This window comes from Neolamprologus multifasciatus, chromosome 10, assembly GCF_963576455.1.
Source record: "Neolamprologus multifasciatus chromosome 10, fNeoMul1.2, whole genome shotgun sequence".
Lineage (NCBI taxonomy): Eukaryota > Metazoa > Chordata > Actinopteri > Cichliformes > Cichlidae > Neolamprologus > Neolamprologus multifasciatus.
In genome coordinates this window covers 26514944-26533199 of record NC_140448.1, presented here as the reverse complement: position 1 = coordinate 26533199, position 18256 = coordinate 26514944, and the positions used below count along the sequence as shown (strand labels likewise).

At 40.5% G+C, this 18256-nt stretch overlaps 1 protein-coding gene across 2 annotated transcripts; it reads right to left on the bottom strand.

The window, feature by feature from the left end:
* Nucleotides 1–70: 70 nt before the first annotated feature.
* On the bottom strand, nt 71–18210 carry LOC146510391 (uncharacterized). Of its 2 annotated transcripts, none has more exons than XM_085173923.1 (13): nt 17169–18210; nt 16261–17062; nt 10140–10206; nt 9953–10063; nt 8193–8324; nt 5664–5873; nt 5430–5579; nt 5261–5323; nt 5100–5157; nt 4869–4994; nt 4668–4782; nt 2060–2211; nt 71–483 (listed from the first exon to the last, which is right to left on the bottom strand). In XM_085173923.1, the coding sequence occupies exons 2-13, from the start codon at nt 16741–16743 to the stop codon at nt 357–359; spliced, it is 1794 nt and encodes a 597-aa protein (XP_085030049.1). In that variant the 5' UTR covers nt 16744–17062; nt 17169–18210; the 3' UTR covers nt 71–356. The 2 variants fall into 2 exon arrangements, with proteins under 2 accessions (XP_085030049.1, XP_085030048.1); XM_085173922.1 differs by having other exon boundaries at nt 17199–18210.
* Between the last annotated feature and the right edge of the window lie 46 nt (nt 18211–18256).

Genomic DNA, 18256 nt, shown 5'->3' with positions numbered 1-18256 from the left:
AGTATTAAAGTTACACCCCACATGCACATTAGCCAGTGTGCAGCCTTTTATAAGAAAAGGACATTGCTCATTTGCAGACAACGCTTCCTTTTATTACATGTGATGTTTGTGTCCTTATTTGATGTGAAACAGCCACAGGAAACTATATTTTAAGAAATCCACTATAAATGCTGAAGAAACTGTGGGAAGCTGGTGAGTACAGGTACACACACACAGTATAAAACTGATGAACATATTTGTGATTGGCCACAGACAACTGAGATTTCCTGTTAGCTTGCTTCACTTTAGGCTCAAAGTGTTCACAGCACACCGTGGTCAGCGCCGTGTAGGCTTCGGGACGTGCTCTGATTCAAGAGTTATTCAAACTTCTTCAGGTGGTTGTAGAGAGACTGGACGTATGTAAACACACACATGGGGTCTGGCTTGTCCCCCATCTCCAGCATGTCGTCCACCTCGATCAGACGCAGACAGTCAGCCTGCTCTCTGAAACAGAAATAAAGGTGAATAAAACAGAAAGCAGTTCAATAAGCAATAAATGTATTTGCATATGAACAAAAACTAAAACAGCCACTCTTTTTTTAAAGCACATCCAAATGTGTACGACTGTAGATTATTATGTTTTATGAGCAAATCAATGCAACGTAAAATAGGAGTAAACTAGTGGCTGTTGTTGCCAGTGTCATGTTTACATACTTCAAAGTTGTTTAGGATGTAAGCAAACAAAAGAACCCTCTCATGTAATTTTTTTAAAGAGTTAATAAATGTAATGAATAAATGAATAAATCTCCAGTGGCCACACCTTTAACAGTGCTGTTATTCAAAGGGTGATCTTCACTACACAAACAAAGTTAATGATTATCAATTATTATTAATTTTATGACAAATTAATCTATTTGTTTGGGTATTAAATTTTCCCTTTTTTTTTCTTGTAACAGTCATGCTAATGCTGAAAGTGATGTTGAAACAGGAAGTACTAGTGGGATTCTTGAGAGAGGATGCTTCACTATGGTAACCAAGGAAACAAGCCCACAAAACAAGTGGAAAAGGTTACATTTTAACCAAAACCATGAACGTCCTTTTAGTGCTTAAACTGATACATTTATCTTCTTCTTTCGGCTGCTGTCTTTTAGGGCTCGCTACATCATCTAGCTCCATCCCAACTTGTCCCACTGACCTCGCCGTCTGTCTCCAGACTCTTTCCTGTCACTGGTGCTCAGTATGAACCTGCCCGTGTTTGAATCGTTATTAACTGACAAATTAGACACTTAGCAATTAGCACTGTGTTTGAAAACATTAGCAAAACAAAGGAATCACCACTATGATTTCCTATTGGAGCCATGCTACGTAAATGAAATAAGTCAAATTTTTAAAAAATACAAATAAATTTTTTTTAAAAAAAGCATTTTTGTGAAACATTAAAATGTGTAATCTCTGGGTTTAACGTGATTAATTTAAGAACTATAACCTGGAGGATTTTTAGATGATAAAAACTGTAATCCAGAAATCATTTTTAGAGTGATATTCATTGAGAATAAGGTTATACATTTATGGGGGGGAAAAGTCCAGTATTCACTGAGAGTCTTTGAATTTACTTCTCACATGTAAGCCTTTAAAATTCCGATCTCCCTTGTGTTTTCTCACAAATTTATGACTTTATATTTCTAAATATATCAAGCTTTTTTCCCTTAATTATTTTAATCCAGTAAAACCTGAACTGAATTGGCAGAAAATTGTAATTTTGTTTATCAAGCCTTCTGTAAGTATCAGAATGCATATATTAGTTTTAATTTTTGTAATAATTGCTATATCCAACCACTTGGGCAATTTATTCCTCACAGTTTTTAAATCTTAAACAAACCAAAGTAGGTTAGAGTTAAAAATTACACTGATGATGTAACGTTCTCATAAATACACTTGGCATTACAGGGTTAAACATGGTAAATTTAGTTTTTTGTTGCAAGAGTGTCACCTCTCCTGGCTTCAGCAATTTATTATTCCACCTAAAACAGACCTTTTATCACACTGCACAGTCACTCAGTGGCTCTTCGAGCCAGCTTACTCTGCGGTGGTGAAGGCCAGCTCCATATTGTGTTTGCGGTTTGAAGGGTTCAGAGAGTTGTAGTCAAACTCCAGAGGAAAGAAGGAGTGGACCAGGGCGCAGAAGGCCATCCCATCGCTCCAGCTGGATGAGAAGTTCTGAATGTCTATGTTCTGAGAGAAAATAAACAGTCATGTGTTTCTTTTTCATTTATTTGTTCACTCAGAGCAAAGCTGGCAATATTCACTAATACACAGTGTCTGTTCCTGATGAAATTACCAGCCAGAAACCTCAGGAGATGAAGACCGCCCGTCCATAAAGTTCAATCTTTGCTTTGCTATGAACCTCTTTATGGATACAGCTTATTAACCAAGCTTTCTAGCGGTAGCTGATAACTTAGCACGCAACCTGAAAAAGACTTCATGTTGGCAAATCGAATGAGTCCAGAGTGCAGCAGCCAGAGGTCAACAAATGGTTTGCCAGATCCCATTCTGAAGCCTTGAGATTGGTGTTTTCAGATCGGTGCTGAAAGCAGTATCTTTACTGTCTTTAACTGATGTTTTGCAGACATGTGACCACCAGTGTTGGTCAAGTTACTTGAAAAAAGTAATCAGTAACTAATTACTGATTACTTCCCCCCAAAAGTAATCCCGTTACTTTACTGATTACTTTTTTCAAGAGTAATTAATTACTTAGTTACTTTTTAAAAACACAATTTACAACCTGAATAGGTGATAAAGCGATAGATCTTTCAGCCCAATTCTACTTTTTCTACATAATCCATCATACAAAATGTAATCAAATGGAAACATCCCCTTTTAAAACTTGTTTTATTAGTTTTAATCTTTTAACTTTATGCATCAAGCAAAAATGTAATTATATGCAACATTCTCTGACTGGAAGAAATTTGTTTAATATTTAAACCTATTTTCTGCACATTCCAGCACATAAAATATATATTTTTTTGTGTTTACACTCAGTCTTTCAAATAGATGCAAGTAAAACACAGCAGAAAATAAATAAAGTCAAAGACTAGCGGTCCTTTTGCTCTATTTTCACCTGTATAGCAGGAGTGGGGTATGCGGAGGTTTACCCTGGTGCAGGTGTGCCGCAGCGGTCAGTGGAAAAATCCACGAGTTTCCCTGTGAATTTCCCATTACGTCGTAGCGCACTCGGCGCTTGCTTGGAAGTTTAGGGGGGGGTGGGGTTTGCTGTAAAAAGAAGTTTTCTTCCCACGCACAACGGACGCCGGAAAGTAACAGTAATCTAATTACCGTTTTTGCAATAGTAATCCCTTACTTTACTCGATACTTGAAAAAAGTAATCGGATTACAGCAACGCGTTACAAGTAACGCGTTACTGCCCATTTCTGGTGACCACTAACCATGTGACGTTAACTTGTCCACCATTGTGAAACTCACGGTGACAGTGTAAGACCAAGTGACGAGAAAAATTGCCAACCAACTAAGTGATAGGTGGAGGTTGAAGCAAAAATGATTGCCAAAGCCTCTATCACACAGATCTATAGATTAGCCCTGTTGCTAGCGAAAGGTATGTATTCCCCAACTGGCTGGCAAAAATGACTGCAGTCATAGTGATGGAAGTGATGGACTTCTCTAAAACACCGTCTAGCTACACTCCAAGCTGTAGTGAAACTTGAAAAAGTGCAACACAGACCAAAAACGCAGACAATTTGCCTTCCAAGTAAAAGCTCCACCTTTTGAAACATGTTGGTTGCAGCACTAAGGTGAAACTTTTATTTTGAAGGTGAACCTTCTTGATTTATGGTTTGCATTGCACTATTTCAAGTTTTACTGTTGCTCAGCTACTTGTTAGTAAGTATTTGCAGACAAACACCAAAAAACTAAAGACATCAGGGGCAATCTGGTCACAATTAATGCAACCACTAGGAAGATTTTTGTGAAGGACCTTCTTTGAACCTAGTTTCACCCAGCGAGAGCCAGAAACCTCCAGGAAATATTGTCAACCAGTCAGAGAATATACACATTTTCCCACAGCACCAGTGGTTGTATCACATCTAAAACCCTCCTAATAACCGAGGAAAAAAGGGCTTCCCATTGAACTTTGTGATTTCCTTCCTCTTTGGCGCTAAGAGGCCACCCAAACACAAGAGATATCAATGGAAAGACCAGGATGTCTTCTATTTATTCAATCAGGACTTATTAGGATAGCTCAAATAAGTCAAAAGATATAGACCAAAAACAAATGTCCATTACAGACGACATAAATGAATAGGCTGGTTCTCAGGAGGATACGGCGGGCAACTCTGGAACAACCTCAGTGAGACTAAAACTTATCTCCCCCTGGTGGCTGTTAAAAAGAATGCAGGTTCAAGGCATTTCCACAGATCCATCTTTTCCATCTATCTTTTAGATGTCTGTCGTGCAGAAACCAGTGGGTGACATCATGGTGACTACACCCATCCTTTATATACAGTCTGTGGAATTAACCATCAGCAGAATGGTAGTTTTATACCTTTATTTTTTTCCCCAGCTGTCACAAACAATGAAGCTATTCAAATGTTCAAGTTTTAAAAATAATGATAGAAAAATTAGTTTTAGAGCTACTAACTGGAAGAGAACAGAAATGTATATCCAGCTTGTCATACCTGATAGCCAATGGTTTTGGAGCGACACCACTCCAAGAGGATCTGTTTTATACCACTGGCACTGGACACGCCAAAGCTCTGAGACCGCTTCAGTTTAGGCTTCGAGTCTTTTGGCCTGTTGGAGACAAACACAGCTTATTTTATGGCAGAATAAAGAGTGACAAAAGGTGAAAAAGCAGAACTTATTTTGTATTCTGTTACTTTATAGGCTCTGAGTTCATCCTTTCAAACAAGGCTCGCTTTGCTTGAGCGCCATTGGAGCGTGGAAGCGTTTGGGACTTCATCACGTCCTGCTTAAAGTCGCCCCCCACTGGCTTGTTCGCTCTCCTGTGGAGAAACAGCGGACGACAACACGAAACATTAGGATGGAGTTGGATGAAGTTTGACTGAAGCAGCTATTCAGATTAATCAGGGCTGTTGATTACAACTTACTTCTCCAAATTAGGTGAGAAGCCAGATTTTATGATTGATTTGGAGGGAAGTAATTTTTCTGTAAAAAAAAAAAAAAGGTGGCAACAAGTAATGAGTAGGCATAACCAGAGAGAACTCACAAGCTTCTTTTATCTCTTTTAATAGGCCTGAAGAAGTTTTACCTGCAGACTGAGGGAAGCTCACACTTCTCTTTAAACTGGGGCTGGGTGTCTTAAGTACTGGCACTAAATTGAAAATAGAGTTAAAGGAAGATACAACATAAAAATAAATAACTGTAAAAATAATGGAAATAGGAACAGATGAGAAGCAGACGACCTCGGTCAGACTCACCACGTTTAAAGGGATACTCTCCGGGTTTCACTGCAGCGTCCTGTGAAGCTGAAAGGCTTGAAGACTGAACCGTTAAAGCAGACGAAGAAGACTCCGTGTTGGGTTTGGTCATGGCAGAGAGAGGCGAGTGGGGCTTGGCTTCACTGGTGTCTAAAGAGGAGATGAAATAAAGCGTGTTTTAAAAATAGGGGGCCAAACAAAACACCGTTGCTGATACTTCGGCAGTGCACGCACCACGTCTAAATGGATATTCGCCGCGCTTTATCGTCGGTGACTCTGGCATCGAAGGGTTTGGCGCTGAAACCGCTTTGGGATCAGATTTAGATGAAGCAGGAGTGTCAGAGCTGCTTTTGGTTAACACTGTGAGAGGAAGATGGGGGAGAGTCTGAGACACAGAGGCTGACTGATCCTGGGATGCCTGGGGCCTTTGTTCCTTCGCTCCACCTGCACAGATGGAGATGATACAGCATTAAAACAGGAAAGAAGCTAAATCACTAAAAAACCTAAAGTGTAAAACACTTAAAGACACTTCTCCACTGTTGGGTTCACAAAAAAGTCAAGACTAGGTCTTCCTGAACCCACACAGGCCCAGCCCTGATCCAGGCCTGACCGTAAGCTTTAAAGAGGAAAGTTTTAATTCTAATCTTAAAAGCAGTGTTTTGCATTTTTCCCTCTGAAAGCAACTGAAACCGTTAATCAAAATAGTTGCTGAACAAATGTTTGTCAATCAGCTAATTAATAAACTAATTGCTAAAGTTTTAATACAAACATGTTACCTTGAAATCAAAATGATTTAACAAACATGACAACTTCTTTCTGTAGAAGTGTTTTAGACATAATTGTAAAATATGTAATTCAGACAAAAACGAACTCTTACTTGTGACATTGTAGCATATGCAGGAAAATGTTAGCGGAAAAAAATATGTTCACAGTAAAAATATGTCTACATATTATGACGGTAAAAATTAAAATGATGTCTTGTTTCTTCATTTACAGCCACTAACTGTTTCTACTACGGAGATCTACTGTTTTGGATTTTACGGTTTATTTCTGCTGCCATTGTACCGTTTTTTAACAAACTTTTTTTACAGTGTCGGAGCTGGCTGTGTTCAAATATGTTCAGAGTTTCTGTGTGAAATCATCTGTAAGCACCACATTTTTGATGATCCTTTTCATATTTTGCATGCTGTAAGTGTGATGCAGATTCTCTGCTGCAGGAACATGTTTTACTACAGTTGCTCCTGCATGTACCCAGGACTGAGCGTAAACTTAGAGGAGATCCTGCTTTTGCTGTAGCAGCTCCAAAACTGTGGAACGATCTCCCTTTAGAAATTAGGCAGGCCTCCTCTCTGCCTCTTTTTAAATGACTCCTGAAAACCCACCTCTTTACCCTGACCTTTGACACCGTGTGAGATGTTGGTTTTATTTTTAATTTTATTTTAGTTGAGTCTATGTTGCTCTAGCTTGTTTTTTAATATAGGGCTGTTTTAATTTTTCATGTATTAGGTGTTTTATTTATTTATTTTTGCTGTTTTCTGTTATTCTATTGTTTTTAACTTATTTTCTGTACAGCACTTTGGTCCTGTGCTGGGTATTTTAAAGTGCTTTATAAATAAAATTGGATTGGATTGAATTGGATTTACCTGATGATCTATAATTTACTATCTAAATAAAAGGAAGTCGTGTTGTTAAGCTACAGCAGCGCAAACTGGCACTAATGTTATTTTTGCCAAATTGCTGTATATATTTCGCTTCAAGCTCTAATGAACGTAACAAGGTGCAAACATCAGCATGTTTGTTGGCATGCCATCATAAAAAGGGGGAAACTATTTTTTGTCAATTATTTAATTAAGTTTTGTGCTAATGTTAGCTATTACCTTTGGACACTTCATGCTAGAGCAATACGCACCAAGTAGCTTTCAGTGTTAAATTGATTGATTACCTCTAAACAGCTGTCCTGTTAGAAATAAATGGCAGCAGTGAGAGTAGAATAAATAGATCAAAAGATTAGAGGTATTCTGCAGTGCTGCGCTCTTGCTGTTCTACTCACTCCATCACCCTTTGCTGTCTCATTCTTATTTTAAAATCTTTTTTGTGTATCTTTATCCCCTGCTCCTCTGATGATGTGTCTGACTGAAGTAGGCAACACTCAGCAGGCCAATTTTGAGCACATGAGCGGTGAAATTACACATAGAGCGCTCAGAGCCTGGAACAGAAAGCGTACCCATTGTCTCTTAGTGTGACTTTGGGTTTTGTCGAGCCAAGAAACAAAGAATGGAATTGTTGAAAGTACTGCACCTCTCTGTCACAGTATAGGATCTGATACTGCTGACACGGATGCTGCCTCACTCTGTTTTCCTCACTTTGTTGTAGGTGAGTTTGTTTTCGCTGATGAAATCATAACTAAGCTAAAAAAAAAGGTGGATTTTGTAACCAACAGAAAGTCAAATTGATCCAAGAGTTTGTTGAATATCTACGGACCGTGAAAAAAGACGCCACCTTGTCAATGAATTCAAACTAAAGAACTAAAAATGACTTCATGTGTTTATTTTGCACTTCATATATTTCATGGTATCAGCTAAATTGTATATCTTGAATGACAGGTGAACTTCTGCTCTTACTTATGCATAGACATTTTCATATTTAATTGAGGACTAAACTCCTCCAGGCGCCCTGACCTGATACTTTTTGTATTATTGGATGGGTCTCCATGTCCTGAAGGTTAGCATCCTAACAAATAATCATAAAGAGAAACTAACTGACCTCTTATAAAAGGATATTCTCCGGCTTCGCCTGCTGCTTTAGGTGCTGCAGACTGAGCGGGTTTAGCTGCCTCTGAACTGGCTCTAGTTGTCATGGCCGTCACCGGAAGATGAGGCTGGGGTTCATCAGCATCTGAAAAAGAAAGAATCCGAAGTCCAAATGGAAGTGATGGCTTTTGTTGTAGTTTGTTGTTGTTGTCAGTAGTGTTCGGTTCACAACAGCAGTCGTCTCAAGGTGCTTTTTACTGTAAGGTAAAAAGCACCTTGAGACGACATGTGGGGAACCTGTCTACAATATTAGACAGGTTCCCCACATGGAGCTTCAGAGTTGGCTTTTGACACTGAAAACCCCCCCAAAAATAGTGCATTTACAGTTGCCATGCCATGCTAAGGATTTGTTTGATAGCACTCATCTCATACTCAAAACAAGACGAAAATCCAAGAAACTCAGTGAAGATCGAAGAAGGAGAATTGTAGATTTACACAAGCTGGGAAGGTCTCTTTGATTAATTTCTAAACAACTGCAGATTCCAAGGTTATTAGTTCAAAAAGTCTATATAAGTTATATGAATGTCCCACCAATGTGCCGAGAGAGAGGAAATTGGTTAGGATGTTCATGAACAAGCCAGGAACCACCAAGGCTCAAGCCTGCCATGAATAAGAAACTGTTGGAATACCAGCACCTCTGTCCACGGTGAAACGGTGCAGAGAAAGAAGCCTCTGCTCCAAAAACGATGCCTTCAAGCTTGACCCAAATCTGCAGCTGCCCACGTCGAAAAAGCCAACTGACTTCTGAAGAAACGTTTTATGGTCAGATGAGGCAAAGATTAAGCTATCTGGCCATGACAAAGAAAGGGTGACGCTTACAAACCTAAGAATACCGTACCAACTTTCAAGCATGGTGGTGGTAGCATCATGCTCTGGGGCTATTTTGCTGCCAGAGGCACTGGTACATTATAAACAGTGGATGGAATAAGAAAAAAGCAAAACTACCTCAAAATTCTTCAACTTCACCTCAAATAAACAGCTGTATAGTTGAAACTGAGTGTTCCAACAAGACAATGATCCCAAGCACACATTAGAGCTGGTTAGGTAAGATTGAGTTCCTTGAATGGCCTCGCCGAAGATCAACCTCAACCTATTCATTTGTGGACTATGCTTAAAAACAATGTCGATCGTGGGAAATCAACCAATTTAAATTAATTTTACCAAAAAGAGTGGTCAAATATTCAGTCGTGAATATAAAGAAGCTTGATGGATACCAAAAGCAACGTGCATTTAACCAAATATTAGTGAGCATGTATGTATAGTTAAAAGAACAGATTAAAAAATGACTTTCTTCCCCAAGATTAGTGTACATAAACTTCTGATCACAACTGTAAATACAATCCACTGCAGTGCACATTTTTACAGCTCAGTTTTAATGCCAATATAAATATCTGCAAGTGCAAACAACATCTGGGTTTTATGGCATGGAATAAGATGGAATAAGTATAACCAGTGAGAGGAAATGCATTTTAAAATGGGATATTTTGGATACTGTGAGGTATATACAAAACACTGCAAGCAAAATATAGAAAAACATTTGGTTTTGTGGATATCATTTCGGGGTTTTTAGACTTGCATGCATTTACTTTGTTCCCTGGTATTATAAACTGTTTCAACGTCAGTGTAGCAGATGAAACATAAAAGCTCACGTCTGAGCTGAAGATCACTTTAAATGTCTTTCTGTAAATCCAGCCATAGAGGACATGAACTGACCGGGCCTGCTGGGCGTTTCCACAGATGAAGACTCTGAGGTCGGTTTGGTGATGGCGGTCAGAGCTCGGTGGGACTGAGGAGCAGCTTCTGCAGTCTGGGTTACATCAGGGTCTGCAGAGAACACGAACCCAACAATGAAACCAGCTTGAAGAGTAAAATGTCTGGATGTGCAGGTGAAGCTGCCTACCTTCCTGTTTCTCTTGCGCGGTGGTGGCTACATGAGCGACATTCTTCTCCCCTCTTGCTTCAGTTCCCTGTTTAGGTGAGGCAGAGAAGTCAAAACACCCACTTTTTTTATTTCGATGAACAATTATAAACTAACATTATCATTACTGATGATTTTTTGATGATTAAAGCATTTTCAGGGTTCAATGATCACTTTGAGGGGACGTCCAGTAAAATCATCATTGCTTCATGTGGCTGTGTTTGTAAGAGTGGAGATATTGGACATTAGCATTTTGGAAAGCATGAGGGGGTGGGATGAGGAGCAAATGAGTCGATCATTTGCATGTTAAACAAGTTATGCAACATATACAGTGTTTATATTGTGTTTATACATTTGCGTTGGTAACTTTACTCACTGGACTTCTCACAGTTTGCTTTTGTTGTGCACAGCTAAAATTAATTTTAGACCTTTATCACTCATCGCAAACTTGTTTGTGTGTGTGCGTGTCTGTGCTCACTTCTCTGGATGTGTGATCTTCAGCTGTTAACGGCTGACAGCTTCTCCTTTAATGACAGCTGTGGCCAACAAACCCGTGTTCCCACTGAGAGGCTATTTTAGATTTTGCAATCAGCCCCTTTGCAAGAGTTTCCGCTGCACTCTTCTTACGTCCCAATATAGCCCCAAATGGATGCTTTGGAAATCAGAGTTAGGTGCTGTTGAAGCTGCTCAACCTAAGTATATCAGCACAAAGCTTTGGCCTGTATTCAGTCCACCTCCCACCCTGCAGCCTTTTGCTTTCCAGAGACAAGCAGTGCTCATAGCACAGCGTATATATCCAGTCTGTCATCGAGAGGGAGATTATCACCATGATCATCTGAAGGCTCCACAGTAGCTGATGTCTGACTCCGTCTGACCTCGATAGTATCTGCAACCTCTAAATGGGTTTACACCCAACAACCTCCCTCTTAGAAACATGCTTTGGTTAGATACAAACACACAAACAACACAGGGGTGGCTATCCCTCACAACAAAGAAAATAAAATTATAGGTTCAAACCTCCTGGTCAGCTTGGGCTCAAGTTTGCAGGGGGTGCTCTGGCTTCCTCCCCGAGCCCAGTGATTTACCTGAATTAGCTGAAGATGTGGATGTGAGCATGAATATCTGTCTGTCTCTGTGTTAGCCCTGTGATGGACTGGTGACCTGTCCAGAGTGCACTACACCTCTCAAACAGTCTCAAGTGGGATGGGCTCCAGCCCCCTGAAAACCTAGCTCTAGAAAAATTAACAAGATGGATGAATGGATGCAAGCAATCAAGCTAATGCACTTTTCTTAACGATAGCTTATAACTCACTTCTGGAGTTCCACTCAACTCCATATAGCATTTTAACTTCTTTAACCTCACTGTTTTGGTTTAATAACCTTTTGATGTTCTCTTTAGCTCCATGTAGCAGTCACTTCATTTTCAACGTGCAGTGAGAGTTACTAACAAGCTGATTCATAGAAAACTCATGCAAGTATTATTAAGTGTGTGTTTAGATTCTTCAGACATCTTCCAGTCGTGTTGTTTCCAGTCTGCCGGGTGTTTATAGGTATTATTTAAGAAGTTGAAGTTGAGTATGAACATCTGGTGTTGACAGCGGAGATTTCCTGCTGGTCACTAAAGACACTACATCTTAAGGCACGTGGCTCTGGCAATAAACAATAACTACACTGTTTATTGAACAGGTGGTGGTAGCATCATGACAGCCACTGTTTTCGAGTACAGTCTCTCATCCGAGTATCCATGGAGCCGGATTTACTTTATCCAATCCTACTAACTGTTTATCCTGGATAATATGAAGAGTGATGGTAGATCAAGCAAGTTAAGAAGCCATCTCTGAGGCTGAAAAAGGAAGACTAAGTTGAAAGTGGCTGAAAACTGCAGGTCCTCTAGTGGCCACTTGGGGTTGCCTCCAAAAGGAAGTGAAACCCCATCAATCTCTTTACATCAGAAATAAATAGTCTGGTGCAAAAGAAGGGTTTGATGTTTATAGCTAATTTTAGCTAACTTTAGCTAACTTTACTGGGGGGGATTTTCTTTGAATAATGAGGCTTAACATTAGGGGCGTGGCCACCTTTATTGACACTGACACTTTGTTATTGACTGCTGCCACTTCTGGAAAAAAAATTCCACATAACAGCCCCCCAAAAAATGTCTGCATATCCATAACACAGAACACAGTGAGTGATTTACCGTTAGCTACTTCCATCTTTTATATACAGTCTCTTTGTTAAAGTTGAAAATGATGGAGTAAAGAATCATTTGAGATCATTTAAAAACTGGGGGGGGGGGGGGCAGTGGGGGGGGGGGGTGAACTGCTGTATGTTAGACTAGTGGGGGATCAATGTTTGGGAAAAGACCAGGTGACCTCAGCAAACAGAAATGCTGGCAGGGCGAGCACTTTGGCAGGACAGCTGGTTGTCCCCCTCAGGGTGTGTGCTGGGGGAGAGTTTATCCGACAGGGATATAGACGCAATTCAACTTTCCATTAGGAGATCTGAGACTCGGACTGGCGGGGAAACAAGATTCCTGAGTGGTTAGAGGATGTGGATTTATTTATACACCTGTCATCAGAGTGTGCATGTGAGTTATATCGAACAATCCCCCCTCGTACGTGCACCGAGGCCGCCGTTGGAAGCGTGTCGTGCAGCGTGCCGTTCTTATTCCTGCCCTTTTCATTAAATCCGCTTCGCCCTTGATTGTGCATCAAGCGATCACTTCAGCGTGATTCTCTTACTTGCATGTTTGCTGGTGTTTATGTGCGCTAGAAAGTTGCAGTTGTTGAAGAGCATGCAGAGGCTCAGAAGAGCTGCAGCTCTCTTTTGAATCGCAAAGCCAAAAATACACTTGCCCTTTGGAGGACCTGCTGTTATAAAAGCGGGCCATGAGGATGAGAAGGCTGAGAATGGGGGGTGGGGGAGAGGGTAAGTGTGTGTTTGTGGTGGGGTTAGTTTCAAAAATGATGATTACACAGAATCTCATTAGTGCTTAAATTAAACTGAATGGTATTACTCTGTTATTACTCAACTATTAACATGAACCTATTATGCTTTTTCTAAACTTCTGTCATATGTGTTTATACATATAGTAATAAAGTTTTAAATACTGAGCTGTAAATGCAACCCCTGTGAGCGAAAAGCTCAGGCTTCAATCCGCTCGAAATACCCAATTTCAGGCTGTTTTTTTCTACTCTTGGCTCTCTGTGATATCAGTGATGGTGGATGTCCTAATATGGTCATCCAAAATACACAGCTCTGGCTCCAGCTTTTCTAATCTTTTGTTTGTGAGGGACAGCCAATCAGCAGAAAGCTTAATTCAACGGGATCAATTCAAAGGCTACACCAAAGCCCTGTATAAGATAAACCAGGATTAACTGAACTCTTTCCCCGTTAAAGACACCTTAGTATATGATCAGTGATAACCACTAGACCTCTGTCCTCTTTATAGTGTAGAGGGCTTACTATAGATCCCTCAGCTGTGTCACAGCTGTGTGAACAGAGATCAGGTAGGCTTACTTCATCTGATCTTTTAAGGGTTATTTGTTTTTAACACCTGGAAAGGAGCAGTTTTCATGATGCAGTCATGGCTGCATAAAATTATTGTACAGAAATGCGATTTCTGTTAAGAAGCATCCAGTTAAGAGGGATGTTGCAGCAATGCAAAAAGAATTTTGGAAGGAGCTCAGAGCATTCATGTGGAGAGAGTTTGCTTAACAGCGATGCTGGATGGGGTCAGGCGTGCCTGTCATTGAGTTTGTCGATGCCCTCCAAAACTAAAAGCTGTCATTTGTGAAAGCAGGTGGCATATAATCGCATTTCAGATGGTTATTTTACTACAAAAAGCAAATTGGGTTTTTTTTTCCAGTTCGTCTTTGCCAGTTTTTCTTATTTTAACTTGATGTATGTGTGTTTGTGTGTCAAGGTTAATATTCCTGAAAAAAATAAAATAAAATTTGGAGGTCAACCCCAATGGGTCACATTCCACCTCTGGTGAATTTCCACGCACATGGAGATGAGTTGTCCAGCTAACAAACAGATAACAGAACCCATCACCCAACCTTGTTGGTGGAGATACTACAATTGTTGCTGCTCTATAACCTGTATGAATGTGAAGAACTTTTAGGCTAGGGACACATTTCTTGGTTCTAGAAGCGTCTTAGTTTGTGACTGGAGTCACCTAATCACCTGTCAGCAGGGTGACAGGTGATGCAGGCTGTAGCATGCAGGTAAACAGTCTATGTCAGGGGTGTCCAAACTCCGGCCCGCGGGCCAACTGCGGCCCGCGATCCATTTTTAATTGGCCCGCAAGTAATTTTATAAATAGAATCGAATATGGCCCGCACTTCAACTTTTGCTTGAGTGTATTGCACTTCTTAGTTTTAACACCAGGGGGAGCTACTGTCGATCGAGGCAGTTGCTCCACCAAAAAGGACAATCACAGAAGAAATTTAGCCCAAGTTAGTTACTAAACATGGCAGAACCAAAGAAGCGAAAGGTAGAAAGTGAATGCAGACATGGTGGGAGAGTGAATATTTCTTCAAAGAATTCAAGGGGACGTGTGTCTGTTTGATCTGCACTGAAATTATGGCAGTTATGAAAGAGTATAATGTACGACGTCATTATGAAACCAAACATCAGGCCTATGCATCCTACACTGGTGCTGATCGAGAGCAGAAATTAAAGCAAAGGGTAGCTCTCCTGCGGGGTCAGCAACAGTAATTTTTTCGTGCTCAAAAGGTCCAGGAAAAGGCTACAATAGCAGCTATGAGGTCGCCCAACTCATCGCAAGACATGGCAAGCCTTTTTCAGATGGAGACCTCATAAAACACGGCCTCGTTAAAGTCACCGAAATAATGCGCCCGTCAACAACGTCAGCATGTCCAGAAATCCAGTTGTTGAAGACTTGTCAGCCAACATTAAACTGCAACTGTCTGATAAAGCTGTGCTTTTGATCTTTACTCCATCACATACGATGAGAGTGATGCCACAGACACCGCACAGCTGCTATTTTTTTGCGGGGAGTGGACGAGCACTTTAGGTGAGTAAAAAATATATTCCACAGTACCCGTGTGTTAATGTGCAGGTACACATGCTTCAAATATCAATAATGCGCATCAATTCTGTCACTACCCTGCTTTTGCACACCACTTTCTTATATGCGCTTTTCTTGTTAACACACAGAGTACACACCGCTGTGCACTGCCCACGTACACGCAAAGTCAGCTGATCTCATCTGACGCAGATTTGCTCCTTGATCAAGTGACATTTGTCTAGATTTTTGGCACGAGTGGCGATCAGCACCGCGGCTGGATGTCCCGATTTACACCCAGCGCAGCTGATACTCACCAGAATAATTTACTAAAATTATATGCACTCCTGTTATTAAGTCCAGTTCAGTCTGTTAATGTTGATAACGGTTTCAAACGAACGTTAATAGGTGTGTTGCTAAGCCTAATAACTTAAATAACAAACTTGAAATGTGCCCGTCCCATTTTCCCCTTTATTGTTTTTTCTCTGTGCTGTAAATCTTCTGTCTAAGAAGAAATCTGAGGCTGCTGTTCTGAGAATGAGCTACCAAAGCTTTTTCTGAATAAATCAATAAAGATCCATTTATGGAAAGCTGTGATGAAGGCAGTTTTGTCTTTAATTATATTCAACAATATAATATATTCGACCACTTGTAAGTGATTTTTCTAATTTTAATACACTAAAGTTAAGGTTATATACCTAATTTCTAGTAAGTGGCCCAGCCCCTCCTATATTTTTATGTATGTGGCCCTCAGTGAAAAAAGTTTGGACACCCCTGGTCTATGTGGAGAGAGAAAGGAGGACTATCCTTGAAATCCTGGCTACGCTATATGACAAAGTTTATCTGGATTTGTAAACAATAAGTAGATTAAAGAAAAAAGCATCAGGCTTTTTGATTTTATGTTTTTGAAGTCTTCACACTCACAAACGTACCCCTAAAGTCTTCTGTGGTTCCCTCATGTTGTTCTTTTTAATCATCTGAGGCCACTGCCACTGCTAATTACTGATCTTACAGGGTTGGACATATTCTACTGGGTATTTCTTTATTCAGTGGAAATACAGGCTGAATACTCACATTAATCTCAGCATTTCTCTTTGCTCTCCACGGAGGAGGGGCTGGGGTAGCAGCTTGGCTCGATCCTCCACTGAGCCCAGACGCTTCGTAGGACGTGGCCTGACCCGGCTGGTTGTTTTCAGAGTTAAACAGACCCTTCTGCTCCTCCTGGCTCTTGGATTGAATTTGTACATGGCCGTTCTCTAGTCTTTGCTCCTTGCTCTTCCCTTTCGCCTCAGTCTTCACCCCTGAGAGACCCTCCACCAGGTGGCTGAGGGCCTCCAGCTTTGCCCTGAGCTGCAGGTTCTCCTCCTGGAGTCTGGTAACCGCCTCAGCCAAAGGTCCATTGGAAATGCACATTTCCTCAATCCTCTGCTCAATGCGATGCTTGAAAGCACTAACGTCCACGTGCACCTCCCTTACAGCGGCTTCCAGCGTGGCCTCGAAGTGAACGAGAGCCTCGTTCATCGCTGCCTCCTGACCCCGCTCTGTAGCTTCATCCATGGTTTCTTCAGCAACCCTCAACGCCCCTTAGTTTCAATCCAGAAACGGGGCCTCAGCAAAAATCTCTAAAGCAAACCTTCAACTTCTCCTCTACCCCCTCAAATTAAACCAATCAAATAAGTCTGCACTCTCTTCTCACTCCTTATAAAAGTGTTTCAAGGACATCCGACGTTTTCCATTAAAGTTTTTCCAGTAAAGTCACAGGACATTTCAAAAGGAGGTCGCAGACAGACTCCTTTGACAGCAACTCACTGAAGTCCCATCAAGCTCCATGGAGGATTTCTCTCAACATGCGTGTTCTCTTACTCTTCCCTCTCATCTGGCCAAAGCAAGAGCAGAGAGTTGTTATTTATAAGTCATGGAAAACTCGTGCACAATGACATCTTGGAAAAAGAGATTATGTGCTGCACGGGCAGATCATTTACTCAGTGCGCGTAGGAGATGATCAAATTAACCTTTCAAAGGAATTCAGTTGAAGTGGCAAATGATTTTCTGCCACCCTCCTCCGTGGCAGGGCATCGACTACTGAATTTTCCTGGACGTTTTACCCTCCCGCTGGCCCTGCTGCCCAGCATGGTGTATGAGCTAAAATGTGCCTCTTCAGATTGGAAGCAACAGGTTTGTGTGTTTATTTTGGGACATAAAGGGGGCGGGAAAACATGAAACAGGAGGAGGGGCCAGAATTGTTCAAGTGTTTTGTCTCTGGGGGGGTTGGCCGTGCTGGTGGGGGTGATCGGGATCCTCATTGGTACATTTTTAAGCTTTATGAAATCATAGTTACTTTACAGTAAATGAAAAATGAAAGGATAATAAGTCACAAGTAATTTTATAATTTATGCTTATATATTGTATACCGGTAATGTAGCTGATATGAGATAAATGCAACATTTTTTAAAATGTTTAGTCACAATGAGCAATATCCCTTAAACAGCATGATGAGCTTACAGCTAGAAACTCATCAGGGGTTTTTTTTGCCTACGCTAAAATAGCTTTTTGAATTTTGTGACTTTTTCTGTGTAAACAACTTGCTCAGACTAAACCTGTCTTTCTGACATTTGAGCTTTCTGGAGTTTTTATGCTATGTTGGCAAAAAATGTCAATATAACTGTCACACTGTCCTTCAGTGCTAGCTTCATTGGTGTAAATGACATTTTCTGGTTGTGTAGTATCAGTTGTTTTTAGAAAGAGAAATAAATATGCACATTACTGCACTTTGAACTGTGTTTTTACCATTATTTTTAATATATTGTATGTAATTGACTGTTTTTTGTTTTTATTTGTCTTCATTGGTGGAATTTATGGGCTGATCCAGCCTGTACAAATACAACCTCATACTACCCCAAACTTCATTTTTTTGTTTGCCATCCCTTCAGATATCAGAAACAGAATACGAAAAAGAACTAAAAGACTCCTGAATCAAAATCTGTGACGGAAACAGCAAGTGCGATCAATTTCTAACTAAAAATAAAAAAAACTTAATTAAAAAAAAAAAAAAAAAAAGCCTAATTTAAGT